General features: G+C 42.6%; 1 protein-coding gene across 1 annotated transcript; it reads left to right on the plus strand.

The window, feature by feature from the left end:
* The first annotated feature begins 1,038 nt into the window (after positions 1-1,038).
* On the plus strand, positions 1,039-16,509 carry MVB12A (multivesicular body subunit 12A). The gene is made up of 9 exons (XM_081316583.1): positions 1,039-1,287; positions 6,596-6,694; positions 6,785-6,881; positions 9,418-9,544; positions 9,634-9,750; positions 12,681-12,772; positions 15,116-15,180; positions 15,932-15,988; positions 16,188-16,509. The coding sequence occupies exons 1-9, from the start codon at positions 1,222-1,224 to the stop codon at positions 16,248-16,250; spliced, it is 783 nt and encodes a 260-aa protein (XP_081172709.1). The 5' UTR covers positions 1,039-1,221; the 3' UTR covers positions 16,251-16,509.
* Positions 16,510-16,556: the final 47 nt, after the last annotated feature.

Genomic DNA, 16,556 nt, shown 5'->3' on the forward strand with positions numbered 1-16,556 from the left:
TTTACGATCAGTGCTTTGTTTTTTGTAAAAGAAAAAGGTGCCGGAACTCACACATGTCATACAAACCACCTTGCCTACCCTACAAGGTTCCATCCAAAAAAGGTGCCGGAACTCCGTTCTGAGCATTCTATGAGAATGGGTTTGGGGTTTTAACATTATTTTTAACTAACTTACTACATTGGGCACAATCATTTAACTTTAAATCTTGTATCTTGTATTCTTATTTTTATTGCCCTGAGTCCTTCGTGAGAAGGGCGGTATATAAATCAAACAAACAAACAAACAAACAAACAAATAAATAAATAAATAAATAAAGCCCTGTTTACAATACTCTGTTTTAAAGCTCCCCAATTCCTGTGGATTTTCTGTGTGATAAATAATCAAATAAATAAATAAATAAATAAATAAATAAATAAATAAAAGCCCTGTTTACAATACTCTGTTTTAAAGCTCCCCAATTCCTGTGGATTTTCTGTGTGGATATGATATCCTTCATTCGGACTGAGCATAATCTTCATGGGGCTTTTCTCCTTTTTTAGTCACCATAATCATCTAGGGCAGGGGTAGGCAACCTCGGCTCTTTTATGACTCGTGGACTTCAACTCCCAGAATTCCTGAGCCAGCCAAGCTGGCTCAGGAATTCTGGGAGTTGAAGTCCACGAGTCATAAAAGAGCCGAGGTTGCCTACCCCTGATCTAGGATTTGCCTGTAAAACCTGAAGTGGAAATCAAACGTCTAAGCTTCACAGCGTCCCCTTGAACACGCTGGTGCTCTAGCATGCGATAGCTCAGTAACGTTACAGATCTCAGCTCCCGAATTTCTGCTTTAACGAGCCCTTCCTAGATCCAAAGGGAGACTAAAGGGTAAAAGGGGGAGGGCGGGGGAGGGGAAAGGCAAGGCAGAAAAGATCGCCCAAGGCGCGTGCGCGCCACGTTAGCCCGGTTTTCGTGACGAAGAGAAACCAAACAAGCGCAAACTTTTTAATTGGAGGGTACCTTGCAGAAACGGCCCGCCAATCAGGGCAGGCTCCGTTCTTAAACGCGTCTGTTGTAAGAGGCGGGTCGAGAAACTCCCGAGGGCTTTCGTTCTCTTCGCTTCCCGTAACCTTGGACGTTTCTGTCGGCGGACGGTTTTGGGGTTTTTGTTTTTTTTCCGTTCTTTTTCTTCGTATTTTAACGGCTTCCTGTGTTCGAAAACGGTTGAACCGCCCCTAGAGCTGGCATGAACGCTCCGCTTACCGGGCTGGGCTGGACTTCGTCCAATGTGCCGGTTGCTGGCTGGATTCCGGTGAGAAAAGCAGTCTCGTCTCCTCCCCGTCTCCGAGGGAAAGAAACCTCCCGGCGGGAGCTCGAGGGTTGAAGCTCGCGGTCTTTCTTTCCTGTCAAGAGAGGCTAGGACAGGGGTAGGCAACCTCGGCTCTTTTAATGACTCGTGGACTCCAACTCCCAGAATTCCTGAGTCAGCTAGGCTGACTCAGGAATTCTGGGAGTTGAAGTCCACGAGTCAATAAAAGAGCCGAGGTTGCCTACCCCTGGGCTAGGAAGAGAGGAAAAGCTTTATCCCAGGGGTCTTCAAACTTGGCCCTTTTATGACTTGTAGACTTCAACTCCCAGAATTCCTCAGCCAGGCACGCTGGCTGAAGAATTCTGGGAGTTGAAATCCACAAGTCATAAAAGGGCCAAGTTTGAAGACCCCTGTTCTAGGCCATGGGTGGGGAACCTTGGTGCTTTTATGACTTGTGGACTTCAACTCCCAGAATTCCCAGCTGGGCATGCTGGCTCAGGAATTCTGGGAGTTGAAGTCCACAAGTCATAAAAGGGCCAAGTTTGAAGACCTCTGCTTTATCCCTACTGACTAACTTACCTTGCTGGCCCTTCCCACTGCTCCGGCTTCCCGTTTTCCCCGTCCTGCCTGCCTCTCTTTAAAAATAAATTGCCGGGGCGGGAAGACGGAAGAGCTAATTTAAGAAGTCGGAAGCTTGAGTGGAGATTTCCCTACATCCCGGAAACGCGTTTTTTGTTACTGCTGGCTTCAGTACAGGTAGTCCTCGACTTACAACAGCTCGTTTAGTGACCATTCGAAGTTACAACGGCACTGAAACCTGTGACTGATGACCGTTTTTCCACAGTGGTGATCTTGATAGCGTTCCCCGTCATCATGTGACGACGAGACGGAAAAATGTGACTGATGACCGTTTTTCCACAGTTGTTGATCTTGGTAGCGTTCCCCGTGACCGTGTGATCAAAATTCAGATGCCTGGCAACTGACTCGTACTTCTGACCATTGCTGGGTCCCAAAGTCATGGGATCACCTTTTGCAACCTTCTGATGAGCAAAGTCAATGGGGAAGCCAGATTCACTTAACAACCAGGTTACTACCGTATTTTCCGGCGTATAAGACGACTTTTGAACCCCTGAAAATCTCAAAAGTTGGGGGGTTGTCTTATACGCCGGGTCGTCTTATACGCCGGAAAAAAAACTCCGGCGCGGCTCCGGGACACGGCTGGGCGGGAGCGTTGGGCGGCTCTCCCCACGCGAAGGCGGCGCTGCCTGTTGGCTCTTGGCCCGAGGGGAGGGCCTCGTGCCCGCCGGACTCGCCTGTCACCAGCACCGCTCTCCCCCCTGCGGGGATGCGCTTCCGCCGGGCGGTGCTGTCGGAGACGAGCCAGCCTGGTGGCCGGGATTGGAGCTGCGCGCCGGACTAAGGCCGTTTCGTGAGGCGAGAGGGCGGCGGGAGGGGGGGGAAGGAGGCGCCGTGAGCAGCTGCTACTGCCCGCCCTGCTTTTTGCAAGCAGGCTTCCAGCAGCGGGAGGCTCTGGAATGAGCTTTGGCACGTCTTCCCTGTGCTGTGCTCTGTCGGTGGCTCAAATCCGGAGTCTCAGCCTCCCAGCTGATCAGCGGAGCAACGAGCGGCTGGCAGGCCAGGTAGCCGGGTTGCTGCACGGATTCCCCCCCCCCACTTCGGTTGATTGTCGAGCCCGGGGCTTGACAGCCGCTCCTGCTCAAAAGGCAGGGTTCAGCAGCCGGCGAGGCGCTCGTGCGGAGCTCTCCCAGAGCTGGCGGGCCAAACGGGAACTGGCCTCGCCTGCTCTGCGCCAGAGTGGTACCCGCGGAGGCGGCCAAGGGCAAGCAGGGCAAGGCCGCTCCTGCTCAAAAGGCAGGGTTCGGTGGCCAGCGAGGCACTCACGCGGGGCAATGGGGGAGAAGCAGGCTGATCGCCTTACAGGTACCTGGGACTCTGACGCACTTTCCCGGCCATGTGTGCCCCGAAGAAGCGCTGATCAGAAGTCAATCTGGTTGCTGCACTACAAGTCCCTGGGGAGGGCGGGGCCTCGCTCTGCGCCTGCGCGCGCCCTCTGTAGGGTTCCTGCAGGCCGCTGCCAAGCAGCATGCTTTCCGGCAGCAAGTGAGCTGGGAAGGAGCGGAGCGCGGGGGGAGGAGAAGGTGCCCAGGAAAAGCAGCCACACCGAGAGGCTGCACGCCCAGTCCAGCTCCATGAGGGGCAGGGTGGGAAGCCGGCCGGGAAGAGGGACCGGGAGCCCGGGCCGAGCGCGCCTCGGCCGACAGTGAGAGGGAAGCGCACGAGTTCTAAAAAAGAGGCTTCGGGCGGAGCTGCCCCGCCCTGCGCCCAATGGGAGAAGTTCCAGGCCTGGGGGGGGAAGCAGGAGGGGCGCCGGCCGTGGCGGGGTGGCGGCTGCCCTCCGGCGCTGCCTGCCGCCTGGGAAACACTACGCCTCGGGGGCCGGCAGAAGCGCGGGAGCAGCGGGAGGGCCGGTGGGGCCAGTCGGGCCTTCGCCTCCTCTGCGACGGGCAGGGCATGTAAGTATTTTCCGGCGTATAAGACAAAACCTTGAAAAACTTCTTAAAAGTAGGGGGTCGTCTTATACGCCGGGTCGTCTTATACGCCGAAAAATACGGTAACTTATTAACTGCAGTGATTCGCTTAAATATCTGTGGCAAGAAGGGTTGTGAAATGGGGCAAGTCTCACTTAACAAATGTCTCACTTAACAACAGAAATTTTGTGCTCAATTGTGGACACAAGTCATTGGCCCCTGAGCCAGTGCTGGCTGTCCGCCTGCCCGTTTTTTAAACCAATAACATTTGTTATATGTTGAACATTAGTTTTACAGCAGGGCCTCTCAAATTCTGCGATAGGGTGACTCCCTGAAACGATAGATTTGTTTGCATGGACCCTCTTCCCGATCAATGAAGCAAATTAGTAAACCAGCTACCTGTGATTGGTAATAGCTGTATTCCTATTAGTCAAGATTCAGACCAGTTTCTGGGACAGAAATAGCCTTGGATACTTTAGTCAGTTATCTTTGCCCATTTTTACGTACCCCCTTGGTTTTTGATAACATTCTGGACCATCCACAAGACCTGGGTATTATCTGAGGATTGCTTCAGTCCTCATAGAGAATGCAGCCCTTGGATCCTTCAGGATGGGGTGCCACATGGTTAGTGCTCGCCCCAAAATTATATAGATCACTGGGCAAAATCTTTTAACAGGAATGAAATGTCAGTACACCAACAACATTCAGCTGTATGCCATGTCACAAGGCTGAGCCAGGGATGCTATACAAACCCTTAATCGTGCATCGAAGCTGCTAGGATTTGAATGCGACATGTCAGACTAATCTTGCAGAGAATGAGTTGCTATACTCTAATAACTGTCTGATAATATTGGATTTAGTAGTTAGATTCAATTATGTCTGCTGTAATGCTCTCTATATGAGGCAATTTATGGAGGCATTCTGGAAGCTGCAACTGGTCTAGAATGTGATGACAGTATTGTGGATGGATCAATCCAGTCATTGCAGGAGAATTCTTTTGAAGTCATTGCACTACCTACTAGTATGCTTTCAGTCTCAAAATACTGTTAATCATGTACAAATTCTTGTATAGTGTGGCTTTGGGATACATTAGGTATCTCTTATTAAAGTTTAATTTGCCCATCCAGTAGTATCATTTCATAATGATGACTACTGATGGGAGTCACTGTCCCAGCTCTTTTGTATACCGGTGGTTGTTCAAGCATACAGTTAATAGTCATACTATATAATCATCTGACAGGTCCCACTGTACCACAGGATCACTAAGCTCATTAAACAAAACCATGTTTGGAGGGCCTTTTGGAAGAGTTGGGGCCAACCTCCCTTCAGAGAAAGAGTTGGGGCCAACCTCCCCTCAGAGAAAGGATGTTCCACAGGGTGGGGGCCATGGCAAAAAAAGGCTTTCCTCATAAGTCCTGTCAGATTTTATTTTATTTATTTGTTAAATTTATTTGCTGCCTATCTCGCCATGGGGTTGGAATTCCCTAGCTGACAAGACCCGCAACATGCCTCTCAAACCAAACTCAGTGGGACAGATAGATGTCAGTAGGGAGAGGCGGTCCTTCAAATAAGTTCGGGAGTTGGGGTAAGTTGGGAAGTGGCAGTGAGAAGAAACTGGGCAAAAATGGTGGTAAAAACAAAATCAAGGGTTTGGAAAATTAAGGACTAATTTTAGAAAAAAAATGAACGGGGGATAATGAAGAGGTTAAGATCTTCACCAAAGAGGTCTGAATAATAAGCAAATTAAGGAGGAAAATTAAAGTCTCCTTGCAGGTTTTAAAACATTTTCAAAAACCGTATGCTTTTAGGCATTAGAATATTGTTTTGAGTGGGATAAATCAGTGTTATCCCAAGTAATTGTTGTCTCTGTTCAGTAAAAGCCATTTATCGCTGGAAATGTATCTGTTGGAGTTTTAGTTAAGTCTACTTCTGAGCATCCTGTTATTAGAAAAGGAAGCTGTGACTGATAAGGTAGCTAGATAGGTAGGACTTTGCAATGTCGCTGAAAGCGGCAGTGAGGAACAGATTCTAGAAGAAGGAGAGATCTGATCTCAGAGGGTGATTACTTGATAGCATTGGTGATGATAAATTGGTGAGGAATCATATCTGTTGTTTTTATTAGTTATCAGTCTCCATAGGAATGAGAACACACTACCCCTATAAGCACCAAACTGGTTTGGTTGTATTTAATCCTGACTAAGTCCTTGGGTTCTTCTCTACTTCACTGCCTAATGTCCTCCGTTTGTTCCACATTTTTTATTAGCTACCTGCCCGGCCCTGTTTTCTCTTTTCATATTTTGCATCCACTTGCGATCTGATCTTATCAGTGGGTGAATTTCTGGATATTTCTTTAAGCAATGAATGACACAGATCCTAATATTTCATTGCAGAATTTGTTTCATCTCTTCATATGTGCACGTACTTTTTATCAAGCAAACCAAGCCTTTCCAATGTCATCCAACATTAAAAATATTTTCAGAGGAAATCTGTATGAGATTAATCTTTTCTGATAAACCTAAACTGTAACACCTGTTGCTGTATTCTGAACATGAGAAGAGAATTGTTTGTTCAGAATGCTTCCATATGTGAAGTTGGGGACCTGTCAACATTAGACAAATCACCAGTAAATGTCATACTTTGTGTGCATGAAGATTCAGGTTTAGTTTTATGAATCTCCAGGAAATATTGGGAGAATTCTGGCTCGTGCTTTTTTTCCTTGTTTGATAAAAATCTCTCTTCCCCCTCCACCTCATTTTTCTTAGATCACAACAACTGTGGAAGGAGCACCTGCTAACTTTGGGAAAGGATTTGCACAAAAATATGGATATTACCTCTGTTTTACTGTATCTGTAGACGCTTTGGTAAGAAGGATGCTTCGGTAAGAAGGTTGAAATTGAAGCTAGGTGCAGATAGTGTGGCTGGTGACTATTTTGGAATCTGCTTCTTTCCAGAATCCAACTGGAGATGTATTATATGATGTTGTGATCCTGAGTGAGAAATCGCCATTACCTTCTGGATATACATATGCTAAAGAAATTGTGGATTTAAGTGAGTCTCCCTGGCTATTTAGCTCATTTTATTCTGGTTTGTTCTAAAGCTGCTATAGCAGTCTAATATGTCCTCTTAAACATTGGCACGTAGTTTAGGGAAAAGCTATGTGCAAACGTAACAGCTAACCTGTAGCACTAACTACTGAATATTGCAAGTTATAATTATTATAAACATGGAAAATCATGATTGAAGTCTCCAAAAAATAAAATGAATATGACATAGAATAGAATTTCTAATAGGATTTATTTCCATTTTCTAATGAAAGATGCTGTAATGACTGTGACTGTTACAATGCTTCTGTTCCCTAAAGTGAGAGGTGCCCATCTGTTTGTACATATTTGTGTTTCATTCCATTACAGGTAGTCCTTGATTTACTACCGATCATTTTATGAGTGTTAAAAGTTATAGCAGCCACCGAATGAGTGCTTTATGGCTCAAAATGCACTCCCAGAGGGTACTTTACAGCCCATAAAGCACTCCCAGGAGTTGAAAATGGTTGTGCTGTCCCCAGCAGTCATTTGATTGCATTTTGGACAGGTCAGCTTTATGATCGGTTGTGGCACTCTGCAGTCATATGACCATGATTTACAATATTTTTTGCCAGTTTCTGGCAAAAAACACCCATTCAAATGAATGAGTTCACTTAATGACAGTCCTAAAAGAGGCCACAAAATTACTTCGTCATGTGGATGCCTTGATTTACGACTGCAGCAGCTTACAACCAGATTTCCAGTCTCAATTACCATCGTAAGTTGAGAACTACCTATATGAGTGGTCATGAATTCAATTTTCTTTTTCTACCATTCCCAGTTGCTGTGATAAAGCAACATTTGTGATGCATTTGGATTTTTTCTTCTTCTTACAGAGGTGAATTATGCAAATGAACATAATGTCCAAATCTATTTCCAACGTAACTTTGTGATTGGGACAAACTATCAGGTGTTATTGTTGTGGCAAACGTTCATTAATCTTATCTATTCTTTTTTAGGAGTTAGATTTTGTATGCAAAAAGAGAAAAAAATACAAAACCTTATATTTTATATGCTAATTGAATATTTATTAACACACATAGATATGTGTATTGTTGTTTTAATTTAAATTTATAGGAAAAAATAGGAAATTATATATACTTAATTAAATATACAAGCTTACCATGTGCTTATTATATAGTTGAAATTTCTCCATAGGGACTCCTAGCAAAAATTCTTATCCAGAAAATCAAAATATAATTGATGGAGAACTATTATTACAGGACTATTATTTTATAATGCACGTGTTAAATTCTATAGTATTTGAAAGTCTAGTTTGCTAGTCCATATCTAGATACATTTTGTTCTGTTCCTGAATCATTTCCATAAAGTCAGTTAAAAGAGCCCTTGAATCTTCAAAGATAGGGTGTGTGTGCATGCTGGCATGTATGCATGTGTGCATCTTCCATATGTGCAGCATTTTATAATAGGTTTGGCTTGTCTTTGTCATTAAAGAAACTTACGTGCATCATGTGAAAACAATTTGTGGTTTAAGCATTCTGCGTTGGCACTTTGCATTAGTACATTTTCAAATTGTTTGCTATTTTTATTAAGAGTAGGCTTGCAGGCCCTTCTTAGGTGGCCATTAGAACACCACAAACATACTTTTGACAAAAAAGACCATATGCACACATTCAGCTACAAAAGACCAGTATCTGATAGAATGATTTTTCAAGTTTCTCTTTATAAGCACTCCTCAATATACGACCCCATCTGAGACTGGAAGATCTGTTGTTAGTGTTAGTGAGGCATCAGGTGTCCGCACCCAATTTTATAATTGTTTTCATAGTCATTAAGCAAATCATCATGGTAATTAAGCAAACTATCACATGACCATTATTTTTGACCTTCCCTACCAGCTTCCTCCCCATTAACCTTACTCGTCAGAAGCTGACTGGGAAGGTTGCAAAAGGTGATCACATGAACTCTGGATTGTTGCAACTGTTATAAATGCGAGCCAGTTGCCAAGCGCCCATATTGTGATCATGTGACCACAGGGTGCTGCAACGATCATGTGAGGAGCACTCATAAGGAGCACCATCATAACTTTGGTAGCTAAACAAATTATTGTTAAGTCAAGGACTATCCCTGAGTAAGAAACATCTAGATTGAAGGCATTTATTTTACTGAATCCATCAGAAAATAAGCCAGAATATCTTCCTACTATGCTGCTATGATCATTGCAGAATATTATTAATTTTTAAAATGCATTCCTCCAGTGCAAAAAGTTTTTCCCCCCAACTTAATTTAGAGAATGTTATGTATTTATATATACATTTGGAAATAACATAGAAGTGGACGTAAAACTAGCCTTCATAGAATAACGTACAGATTTTCTGCAATAAATGGAGTTATGTTCAGGCATTATCAATCAAAAGATGACATTTTGCTTGTACCTGGGCCTTTCTTGGATGCATACAGTAATTTTCCTGCTTCTGAAGGCAGAATGTCTGTTGTTCCAATGTTTTTTGATTGTAGCCTTATTTTTCTGTCTCTTATTATAGAAACCTCTGTCTCTAAGAAGAAGAGGCTGTGCGTCAAGCTGATTCCAATGGGTGTGGCAGAAACAGCTGTGTGTGCCATCATGCTAAGCAGCAAGAGCAAAGTGATCCCCAATTACATACGCGTTGGGTGAGGTGCCGCTATCCATGTCCTCTGCCGTCACACATTGTCTCCGTTTTAAAAGACTTACAGATTTTATTTATCTTCCTCTCACCTAGGGAAATAAGTGGTTTTGCCCTTTGGTGTAAAAAAGAATACATAAACAAACCTAAACCCCTTCCCAAACCAAGGAGTATCAGTCTAGAAATGAACCAGCTGTCATTAGAAACATCAAAGTAAGTTTTGATCATTTTTTCATTATATAATAGAACCCGTACATGCGAAAACATATCATGTAACAGTATTGTTGGCTGCTTCCATTCGTTTATCCATCTCTCGGACTACATATGAACCAAGCTAACTGTCATCAGGCAAAAAGCAGCTTGAGTGGGTTTGTAGGACTAAAGAAAAAGGCCTATAAAAAGATTGATGATAGCAGAACCAGAAAGATGGGGTCTTAAGCAATGTTGGAAGAGATTTCTTAACATTAAGACTCTTCTGAGGATGGTTACAATTGCGCCTCAGAATGCTAGATGAAATAAATAAGCAGTATTTAATTGTCTACTTCTGGAAGCATCCAAGTTAGAATTTTTTTTTTAGATAAAATAAGGATAATGCAGAACAATACAGAGAAATTAGATATTCTTGCTTGCCTTCAGAAATCGTGGGTGCTCCATCACTGGAGGTTTTTAAGAAAAAACTAGACGATCACTTGTCTGAGATGGTATAGGTTCTCCTGTTTGAGCAGGGGGCTGGACTAGAAGACCTCCAAGGTCCCTTCCAGCTCCTATTTTATTCCTATTTCTATTCTATTTACAGAAGTGAGGATAATTTTAGGTTAAAAGTTAGTGAAGCTTTCATTCATGAGGTAAATTAATTAAAACCTCATGCATACGTCTGATGAAGACAAGGACAAGCTCAGATATACTGGTTGTGTAAAAGTGGTAGCAGTTAATTGAGCTATAAAAATACATTCAGTAAAACAAAGTTAACTCTTGACATCAATAACTGTTGGTAACCATTTGTGGGCAAAGTTTCTACATAGTGTAGCAGCATTTTGCTACTTATAGGGGTAGACTAATCCTGGTTGTCTAACAAATATTGCAAATAAAATTTTTTGGAGTGCCCTGGTAATTTAGATAAAAAGGGCAATCAATTAGTGGCAATGTCTTGTAGAACTAAAAGTACAAGAGAACATGGGCTGTGATTTCTATAGCAAAAAAGATAACAAGTAATGAATGAATTAATAACTACTGCAAAAATTAATTGTCCAAAATAGAATGTTGGATTTGTAAAGTTAATTGATCCCTGTGTGCATACACATAAAAACTATTCTGTATCCAAATCAGATCAATAAGAGTTTTTTTGTGCTGGGTTACAAGAAAAACAAGCTAATCCATGCTTACAGGTAGTTCTCATTTAACAACTACAATTAGGACTGTAATCTTAGATGCTGATTGAAGTGGTCATTAAGCAAGATATCACGAGACTGCTCAATGATGGCAATCTAAGGACTCTTGGTCGTTAAAGCATTCTCATGGGTTGTTATGCAAACTTAATCCTAGGCAAGGATTGCAGGGGGCCTCAGGACAATGGGGAGACACTTACATGTGGCCTGCACTGGGCCTCCATTACTTTCTTGAGGCATCCTGTGCTCCTTACCTTACTCTGCTGCTTTTCCACTCGGGCTGAAAATCCTGCTTGGATTTCAGCTTCCCTTTGTCTAGGAGCTGGCTGAAAGAGCTCCCTGCCAAACCATTTCAGCTTCGTGCAAGCAGGCATGAAGGATTTTACTGTAGCTCCAGGGAAGCAGGCCCAAAGGATTTCAGTTCCATGCAAGCATGCCTGGAGCCAAAATCCTTTGGCAGTGCCCATAGGAGTGCCTATGATTGCGGGGACTTGGTAGTCAGTTGGTAGTCAGTTATACGTGCAAGCAGGTTGCCAAACACCTGGCTTGCAATCACATGACTGGAGTGTGTGTGTGTGTGTGTGTGTGTGTGTACGCGCGCACACGCATATGACGTTTCTAATTGTTGGAACTGCTTTACAAACTGTAAAGCACTCTTTCTGAGGCCTTTGTTAATTCACACTGTTGCTAAGCAAAATCCCATTGTGTTCAGTGTCTCTTACTGCCAATATGATTAGGTCTTGTTTCTGTTGAGTCATTATCTTAGTTTCACCATATACTCATCGGCCCCGCATGGAATAAGCAAGTTTCTCCAGTAAACTTGCTCATGTACTGTTTTAACAATGATTTTTACAACCCTAACTCACACGAATAACCTACATGGCAGAAGAGTCTATCTGTTGCAAAGAGCAACTTGCACCTGAAGAGCGACAAAAGAAGGGGAAGGTTTGCAAGTAGTTCTGATTTAAGGTTGTTAATTTAACAATGGTCTGGAATTATGGCCTTCAAAAAGCGCTTTATTGTCTGTAAAGCCCTTCTGGCCATTACTAAATGTTGCACCACCACTCCTATGGTCACATGATTGCAATCCGGCTGCTTATGACAGGTTGCCAAGTGCTCCACAATCACGTGATCACCATTTAGCAACTTCTCTGCCGGCTTCCCAGAAAATTGGTGGGGAAGCTGGCAGGGAATGTTGTAAGCTGCTGCCACTTGCTGAAAGGACTCACTCTTGCTTCTGGCAGATAAATGGTTCTAATTGTGATTGTAATTGAAGACTATCTGTAATATACTTACAATATTTTAGATCCTCTACATAAGAAAGTTTCTCCACTTTTAATACTTTCACATTCTCGGTGCTTGCAAGGTCATCTCCAGTATCAAAGAGAGCACTTTGTGGACAAAACAGATCTTCTTTTCTGATGAATACAGGGATCAGTAATCTTTCTGGCTCTGCCATGATTGTCCAAGTGTCAACAAGTGCATTATTCTGTTGATATATGTGTTGTTTTTCTATGATACATTTCACTCACTTAATTTATTAAGTTTTTAATTTTTAAAATTAATTTTTGTACTGTGCAATTCTTCCCTTTCTCAGGAAGAAGAATTAAACATTTACAATTATTGCTAGGGCAAAGATTTGTTTTTGAGGTGCTGCAAGCACCTATGAAAGCTAATAGATTCTGGGGAATGATTGAAACAATACAGTTCATAACCTACTAACAGACCGCATGTGTTTCTTCGTTTTAATCCTTTCAGTGTAGACCCTCTTTCTATTGGTTCCAAAAGACAAACTACCATTAAGAAAAATGAATCTATATATGATACATCAAATGCCTGTGGTATTTCAGGTAAGTACCTTCTATTCAAGGAGGTAAAGCATATTTTGCTTCTATGGAAGAAAGAAGCATAGAACTGAACTTCCAAGAAATGTTCCAGTAGGTATATTTGTTCTTTCTTGAAATTTGGCATGGTTCGTCCCGTAGGTCTTTTTTATAACTAAGGTGGAATGTGAACTTTTGTTATATATAGCCTAGTAATATGACGACTACTTTGTTTACATTTGTTATGATAGAACCAATGCCATGGTTAAAGATTAATATCTCTCCATAGGAAGATGTTGTTTTTTGCTTAAAGGAGGAAAGAAGTTCTGAAATTGGGAGTCCTTTTAACTTTAGATTTATCTGGATTATACCATGTTTAAGACACACCTAGAAAATAAACCATAGCCTGGTTTTTTTGGCATGTGCCTAATACAAGCCCTACCTCCCAAAATAAGCCCTAGTTAATCGCCTGCCCACACCGTCCCGTTGCTCGCTGCCGCAATGGGGCAGAAGAGCACACATTGCACCAGTGCCACTGTCATGAGGTGAGGCGGCGGGTGGTGGTGGGTGGAGCTGCCCTTATGCCCCACACCTAATCGCTCCGTTTCCAAGCGCCCCATAGGCATCCAAACACTTCACACAGAGGGTGTTCTGTACCAGCCTGCTACCGGCCCTGCAGAAAAGGCAGGGACAACCCCTTTTACAAGAAGGCAAGAGGCTGGAATTACGCCTGCCAAATTTATAGCTACAAAAACAAGACACGAACCAAGAAACAGGAGCTTTAAGAAACAGGAACTATCCAAGCGGTTGCCTTCAGCAAACCAGCCCTCCCACACATTCCCCTTATATAGAGTTCAGGGCGTGGCTTCTCTCTGCCTCCTTCCAAGGAGCCCCATTGCCTTCCTCTGTTTACTCCTAATTGACTGCCTCCTGCGTCGGGCGTCCTTGAACAGGGCCAGCTGTGGGTCATCTTCATCCACGCTGTCAGGCTCACACAGCTGGGTCTCCATGGTGACCAAGTGGGAGGGGCCTGGCTGAGGGCTCTCATCAGCAAGATCTTCAACCCCCTCAGCAAGGTCTTCAATACCCCCCTCCTCCTCTGAGTCGTCCGACCCAACTGCCGAACCCACAGGCTGACCCTGAATCACAACAGAGGGAGACTGGAAGCTTTGTCTGCTTGTAAATGGGGCGCAAATGGGAAACTGAGTGGTGTCTTTAGTCATATTACATTATTTGTTCCTATTTAATACGGTACTAGATTAAAGTGAACAAGGTAAAATTAAATCCAGATCAGAATGATCATTGACGTGGGATCTGGGATGTAATGTGTTCTGGAAGGAATTGCATCCTTTGAAAGATCAAGTTTGAAACTTTACAGAGCTTTTTAATTTTGCATTAATCCTGATTTTTCTCAGAGCAATTCTGATACCAGCCTCAGCCCTTCTTGAGGCAGTCTAGCTTATCATAGAAGAGGTCAGTTTTAAGGGTGACAGCTTGATTAGTGGAACATGATATAGTAACTGAACACTGAACAAACCTACACTAATTTGTCAGTTGTTTTCTTGACATACAGTCCTTGACTTATGATCAAAATTTCTGTTGCTAAGTGAGAAAGTTCTTAAGTATTAAGAATTTTGCCCCATTTTACCTTTCTTGCCACAGTTGTTAAGTGAATCACCGCAGTTGTTAAATTAGTAACACGGTTGTTAAGTGAATCTGGTTTTCCCATTCACTTCGCTTGTTAGAAGGTCACAAAAGGGGATCATATGACCGCAGGATATGGCAACCGCCATAAATGTGAGTTAGTTGCCAAGCATCCAGATTTTGATCAACTGACCATGGGGATGCCGTAATGGTCATAAATGTGAAAAACAGTCATAAGTCACTTTTTTCAGTGCCATTGTAACATTGGCTGTAATATGAGGGTTACCTGTATTCCTGAAGCTGCCTGTTTTGCAACTTTCTGGAATTCTGTTGAAATGAGGCTGTAGTGATGCAGCTTCCTACATTTTGTGCATCAAAATGTGAATTATGTTACATTTTCCTGTGAATTATGTTACATTTTCCTGTGAATTATGTTACATTTTCTAAGTATTGATGGAGTGGCCTCTTGAAAACATTACTTTTGCAGTGATTTCTTGTACAGCACAGAGAAAGAGCCTTCTGTGTTGCTTTTTCTTGGGTTTAGAAAATCTATGAGGGTATTTCTGTAAACTCGAATCGTTAACCTTTTATTATTGTAACAAGTTTTGAACCTTTCACTACAGTATTATGATTTGTTGTGTGCCACCTCGCTGATCTGTAAATAATCACTCATTTTAAAATCTGGTTACTTTTCTGGCAATCTGAACCTATTTGTTTCCTTCTTAGCCATAGATGGGGTCCCCTTTACTTTGCATCCTAAGTTTGAGAACAATGTCACTCATGGTACCACTGTAAGTATTTTCGGTTGGAGTCAGTAACAGTGTAAAGAAAAAAATAGATGAAAACCATAGTTTTTCTAGGAACAACTATCCCTTCCTTATGCAAATATCCCTTCCTTATTCTGGAAATGAAACTTTGCAAAAATATTGCTGCCGTGCCCCCCCTCCCCCCCCCCCAGGCCATGTCATTCCAGAAGGGTCAGCTTCTAGAAATGGATCTCTAAACTGGAAGTAGCTTGAAGATGTTCCAGATATGTATGGAAATAACTCCTCATCCCAATGGTATAGACTGAGTTCCATTCCCAGAGTGATAAATGTCTGGCTTTCTCCAACTGACTTGAAACAATGTTCCCAGCCAACATGGTAGGAGTGGTCTTCACACAGATGATATATGAAAAAATCCAATAAATATAATTTAAAAGAATTGAGGGAATGCAGATAATATAATGGGGAAAATGCAGTGTAACCTATGTCAGGTGGAGTGGCGGAGTGCCGACAGCTGTCACAGTTACTTTTAAAAAGCTTACTAGAAGACTTTAGTGAGCTTTCGCTCACCTAATTCAATTAAATTGAATGTTGCTAATGAGAAAGCATGTTTTCCTGTAGCTGTTTTGGAGTAAGTAATGATTGTAAGAATAGAAGAACCATGGAATCTACTTAGTGCAGGAATTAGTTTAAATTCTAGCAATATTGATAGGAATAATTTCCGTAAATTGCAATGTAGATTAATTGGCAAATGACTGAATTTGTTTTTATTTTCTAGGCTCTTTCTATATTTAAAAACTTTCACATCAAGTCTCTTGCTGACATTGAGAAAGAGGTGAGCAAAAATTAAGATTAATTCAGACCTGGATCCCTGTTCCATTCAGATCTGGGCTACACAGTTTTGTTTAGCAAAGTCAAGTGTGTCATTCCCTTACACACGTACGTATTATTAGATGAGCTGCAGGTCCTTCTGGTTTTGAATATGGGGGATCGTGCTTTTTTGTAATCCTATTTTTTGTTTTGCTTTTCTATAGTATGACTACAGTTTTGTAATTGAAAGAACTGCAGCTGCGAGACTCCCACCCACCATTTCATAGCATCAATCATTTCGAGAGTTCTTGCCACTAGGGGCTTAAGGGTGGTCAAGCAGACTCAACTAAGCTGATGGAATACCTGCCTCAAAGGGATTGTGCTGTTGGGGGCACTGCTTTACTAGCTGAAACTAGTATAATTGTAATCCTGCTGATATTATATTTTGCTACAGGTACGAGTTGAACTACTTTTGTATACACTTTTTCCAAGCATATCTATTTTCTTTGCAAAGAAAAATGTATTAAAAGTAAGAGGCTTATTCTACCAGCAAAGTTATCTCTGTACTTATTTCTGGCTATTTCAAACATTCT

This window comes from Vipera berus (assembly GCF_964194415.1).
Source record: "Vipera berus genome assembly, chromosome: 2".
Taxonomy (NCBI): Eukaryota; Metazoa; Chordata; class Lepidosauria; order Squamata; family Viperidae; genus Vipera; species Vipera berus.